This window comes from Rutidosis leptorrhynchoides, chromosome 9, assembly GCF_046630445.1.
Source record: "Rutidosis leptorrhynchoides isolate AG116_Rl617_1_P2 chromosome 9, CSIRO_AGI_Rlap_v1, whole genome shotgun sequence".
Lineage (NCBI taxonomy): Eukaryota > Viridiplantae > Streptophyta > Magnoliopsida > Asterales > Asteraceae > Rutidosis > Rutidosis leptorrhynchoides.
In genome coordinates, this window is record NC_092341.1 from 333813144 (window position 1) to 333818926 (window position 5783).

The 5783-nt window shown below is 33.7% G+C and overlaps 1 protein-coding gene across 1 annotated transcript; it reads right to left on the reverse strand.

Annotated features, from left to right (window-relative positions):
* LOC139867403 (transcription factor TCP19-like) lies at window positions 1–1098 on the reverse strand. The gene has a single exon (XM_071855772.1). The coding sequence runs from the start codon at window positions 997–999 to the stop codon at window positions 115–117; it is 885 nt and encodes a 294-aa protein (XP_071711873.1). The 5' UTR covers window positions 1000–1098; the 3' UTR covers window positions 1–114.
* Window positions 1099–5783: the final 4685 nt, after the last annotated feature.

The following is a 5783-nucleotide window of genomic DNA, read 5'->3' on the forward strand; positions in this document are numbered from 1 at the left end:
ATCAGTTACCCATAAATAACATTAGATCATTGATAATTTCTAATAACATCATTAATCTAGCTAAACTAATCTTAAATTAAACCATAATTACAACTACTAACACTACTACAAAGATTAATTTTGATCATCTGAAGACCCAACCATAAACTGCAATTCCCGTTTATCATAACTAGTTAACGAAAAATCCCTAAGCATTTGAGCATTGCCATTCGCATCCAAAACCGAACTCGAACTTGGCGCCATCATCGTTAAATCATTTTCCGATTTCTCCTCACTTCCGGAACTAACACAGCTCGAAACCGGTCTAGCCGTCACATTATAAACCGGGGTTGCACTCATTGCAGGAATCATATAAAAAACACCGGTTGGACCGCCCATGGTCCAAACAGGCACAAGACCTGTTGTTGGTACAATTGGAGCAACAGGGGCAAAATTGGAATTAACAATTTTGCTATCACTATCATTAACATCAAAAATTTCGCTATTACAAGCCCTTTTTCGTCTTTTTCCACTATTGTTCAAACCAGAGTCGTCATCGTCGGACGGAATTTTTAACGTACCGTTAACACTAACGGCGATGGCCGGAACCGTTCCGGTTCCGGTAGCTTGAATAATCGCCGGTTCAGCGTGATCTAACAACCACTTTATCGTTTCACCGTCGGATTTATGACCTAATTCACGAGTCAGTTGGAAGATCCTAGCGGCACACATTGCCGGCAAACGGATTCTCCGGCCACGACCTTCGACCTTCGCATGACGGTCTTTTGATAACCTCCGTGCCGGAGTTACTTGATTCTGTGATGTTGTAATTGGAACGATTGCCAGCGGTAACGAACCGTCGTTCTCCGGTGGCTCTTGTTTGAAGAGACTAGTTCCCGGCGAGTGAGTCTCTGGAATCGGAGTTATGGTGTACACCGGTGGGTCGCTGAGTGATGGATCAGTGCGGTTGATTCGTTCATCATCTTCAGGTTCGTTGATCTTAGTTTCAATTGACGACATATGAACAAATGTCTGTTAAATAACTTGAAATTAATCGGATGAAATTTGATGGTATAAATTTCAAAAATATTTGGGGAAATAGGAAGAAACCCTAGATAAGAGGAGGCCCACTGATCTTATGTGAATTTCCTTATAATATGGAGGGACTCGAATGGGGTGTGAATGAATGAATGAATGAGATTTGATCTGGAATACTAATGCTTGGGGTGTAGCGACAGGTGTGTTATACACAGTGTGTTGTGGGTCTGCTTTGGTGATTATTCTTTTAAGTTATTTTTACTAATTTTTTTTACAAGTGTTATAATATGGTGGATGATTCTCACACACTGTTTTTTGATCCTCACACCCCAATTTACTTGAACTCCTCCCTAATAATAAGGGTAAAAGGGTGTGTGAGGATTAAAAAACAGTGTGTGAGAATCATCTCCTATAATATGGCTTTGTGTATTTGGACCATTTTTATCTTTCTTTGATCAAAATCAATATTTTTATGGGTTATAATTAAATAATACGGAGTAATTGGTTTTTTAAGTTTTAGATTAAGAGATAGACCCTACTATACAGTAATTAATAAAACACGTAACAGTTCACTTTCTCATGAATATGTTCTCTCTCATCCATATTTCTCTCCTAACTCCATCTTTATAACCCCAAAAACAATCTAAAGCTTATTTTTCAATATACTTCCTCTAATCTTTGTTTATTTTGAGACACCTTCGCTTCCGTCCAACCAGAAATTACTCTACGATCCTTTTCCAACAAAAAAATTCGTCAATGGAAAAGTCACGCGCCACCGAGGACATTGCCGGAATTTTCGCATTTTCCGGCAACTCTTCAAGTTATCCCGACCACTTTTATGTTTTTTTGTTCGTTTATAACTCGAAGCCAACCAGATTAGAAGGCTTTTATGCTTTTTCTCTCACCCAGATCTGAGGGCTTTTAAAGATGCGCCTGAAGGTGGTGGCGTATGGTGATGATTGACGGTGGTTCGTAGTGGTGGCGGGCTAATGTTCTCCTCTTTTTTTAATTACTTTCTTTTTTCGATTTCATTCTCATTAAAATCCTTACTTTTTCATCTAAGTGTTTATAAAAAATGGGCGTATGTACATATTATGGTGCTTTCGAATTTTAGCAGAGATGAATATAGGAGATGTGTTAATATTTGTGGAGAGAGAAAAAGTTTATTTGAACTATCATCGATGAGTTGAAATGGGTGGAGAATAGAGTAGTAGCTTTGGTATTCACACTCTAGCCTATAACTTGATTATTTAATGAGTGAATTATAAGGGGGCCCACATTAGTTTTGGAAAAGTTTGATTCAAAGGACATAACCCTATAATATACCTTGTGTGTCTGACATATTTATTTTTACATATCCCTAAAGTCTCGATGTCAAAGTTTGTGAGACAAATTTCTAGCAACCTATTTATATATATACTCCGTACTAATTAGTGTAAAATCCAAGCAATGTCATTGGTTCATTTTTAGTTATAATAGTGATGGATCCAACTTTGTAATTTGGATCCAAACTTTTTTTAACACTTCATTTTTAATACATTTTTTCTCCAAATCTTTTTAGATACTCATTATATTATATTATATTATATTATATATATACTAAAAGGCACGCCGGATTTGGTCGTTTTGGCCCCCCACTCTTTCAAAACGACATTGCCTTTCCCGACGACATGTCGTCGGGATAGCCCGAGAAATGTCGTCGGGAAATACCCAAATTACATAACCAGCCCCTCAACTACGGTGAACTTTACAACTTTTCAAGGGTATAAAACGAAAATTCATTATTTTATTCCAAAAAGTAAAATAAACTCCACCCGAATTGTTAACGGGCCGTATCTCCTCGCTCGCCTCGCGTTAAATTTTTTCGCACCCACCGTTCAACTCGAAAAAATCTTACGAACCCAACGGGATTAACTGTACGAGAAACGGACACTTCTCAAAAAAAGCTAAACACCTCGGGCTATCTTCAATAAATATACATACACTTATAATAAACAACTCAAACTACATACATCATATCGATGGTTATGTTTCCATTTTTTTACACATTCTTCCTGACGTTAAAAATGCATATGCAATTAAATATATAGGTACAAACTACGTGTATCCAAAAACACCCGTAGCAAAGCGTTTTTATTTATGTAAATACATAACGCTACGTTAACTATGATTATGCAACCCGAAAGGCACCGCGGCATCGTGCGGGCCACTTTTCTAGTTTATTAACTATTTGATGAATATAGTTGTACATTGATTTGAGTAATATAGATTGACATCATGCATGTAAGTGAGATACACCATTTTCTTGATATAATTCTCAGAGTATGCTTCCTTTCTATTCTTACATACGAGTATATATTTACAAGTTCTTAATTAAAGCATAGGCCACTAAAAGTAGTAATTAGCTACTAATTCTTAACATGTTATCAGCATGAAGTGCTATGTATAATCAAGGTTTATATAAGCAAACACAAGTCACTAATCAATGTAAGAAATTCTTTAACGATATCTTCTATTATTTATTAGTAAGGTAAATATTATTATCATCATAGGCAACATTATAAAATAGTATCATACACACTTAAAAGAAATAATAAACTATCAATATCTTAAACTTATAATAATAAGAAACTTAATTACTATTAATATATAATTTGGGCTATTGATAATATTGGACGAATCGAACTACTAATAATGTTAGATTTTAAATCTCCGATATTGGACTACTAACATTTTGGACTACTAACTATTATTAAGTTCTTGGTGCACTTCTCTTATTATTATATGGTTGGATCTACCACTTAAGTTATATATGCTCGGTTATACCGCCTGAATTATATATGGTCGACACTGTCGCCTATGTATCATTTATGTTTACTAACATTATATTTCTGTAATCTAACTCTTGTTAACTTCACTAACATTTATATTTATGTTATTTAGTTTTTATTTATCATGACTTATGCAACTAATCTTTATTTATTTCATGCGTATTAATATTTATTCTTAAATTTATTATTTATGCATAAAAAGTTTATTTCCTTAATCTTCGTATTTATACTAAATGTATACATACTAAACGTACTTATACTAATAAATTCTTTTATTAAAATCATTTTTAATAAAACGGGTACATAACAGTCGTTAACGTCAACTAACGACGTTACAACGGTCATATATACATTACGGTTGTTAACATCAACTGACGATGTTACAACGACTATATTTTTCAAAAATAAATTAAACATCTCCGTTTTCACATTTTCACAAATCAATCTTCATTTTCTCAGATTACTACTCTCAGAAGTTTTTGTAAAGATGATTCACCCGAGGATGATTTTCCCTATTGTATTGGTCATGCTATGTATCCTGGTTTTCATTATACCACCGGATGAAGTTTATTTATTCTACCATTCCCTTGGGGTATTATTATTTGTATTTCTGTCGTTATTCTGTTGCTTCCTACTTATGAATATAAATTGATTCTAATCTATCTTGTTGTTTGCTTTAATTTTTGATAATAGAAAATGTCAAATTTGAAAAGGCTTAAATTTGCTCCTTTAGAATCAAGTGGGAATAACAACTTGATGATGTAGCGTGGGGGTACGTGATAGTACTATATTTTACTACGAAATACGTTACAAATTACACAAGTTTTAATTATTTATTTACAAATGGGATATACCTAAACCTTGCTACAACACTATAGGCAGTGTACCTAATCGTAGAGTAGTATAGTTTTTAGTAAGTCCGGTTCGTTCCACAGGGAGCGGGCTTATTGCACACTATATTTTTAAACAACTATATTTGTACAAAATATATATAATTATATATAATAATATATAAAAGGGGGTTTACCGTTTAATGACCGGTTTGTCGATTTATATTTTAAGCGAAGCGTATAGTAAATGACGATATTTAAATAACAATATAAAATAAATAACAATAATTGAAATGACAATAAATAAAAGTACGAGGAAAAATGAAATAAAATATATTATGCTTATTTAAACTTCCGTAACCATGATGTTTGACGTGTTGATTTTAGTTTTATGCCCATGGGTTAATTGTCCTTTGTCCTGGATTATTTAATATGTCCGTCTGATTTTCGTCCATAACAGTCCATCAGTCATAAATATAAAGTGCAAGTGTCCTCGTCAAATTATTATTATACCCGAAGTTAAATATTCCAACTAATTGGGGATTCGAATTGTAACAAGGTTTTAATACTTTGTTTAATGAATACACCAGGTTATCGACTGCGTGTAAACCAAGGTTTTACTACTTTGTTAACAATTACACCAATTACCCTTGAATGTAATTTCACCCCTGTTTTAATTATTCTAGTGGCTATTAATCCATTCCCGTGTCCGGTTAAATGAACGATTATTCGTACATATAAATACCCCGCCCATCGTGTCCGATTGAGTGTATATGGTAATTTATAGGGACGCCCAATTGTAGATCTTTATATTAACATTAACAAACTATCATTTAGTTAAACAAATATAAAGCCCATTAATAGCCCATAGTCTAATTTCCACAAGTGTCGTTCTTTTGTCCAAACCCCAATTATGGTACAAAGCCCAATTGCCCAATTTTAGTAATTAGCCCAACATCATGATTACTTCGTTTTAAATAAGCATAATAATAACTTAAGTACGAGACATTAATTTAAAAAGGAGAACATAGCTTACATTGATTATTTATCGCGTAGTGTTACACGGACAGAGCTTCGACTTTAAAAACCCGTAAAAATAACTTTT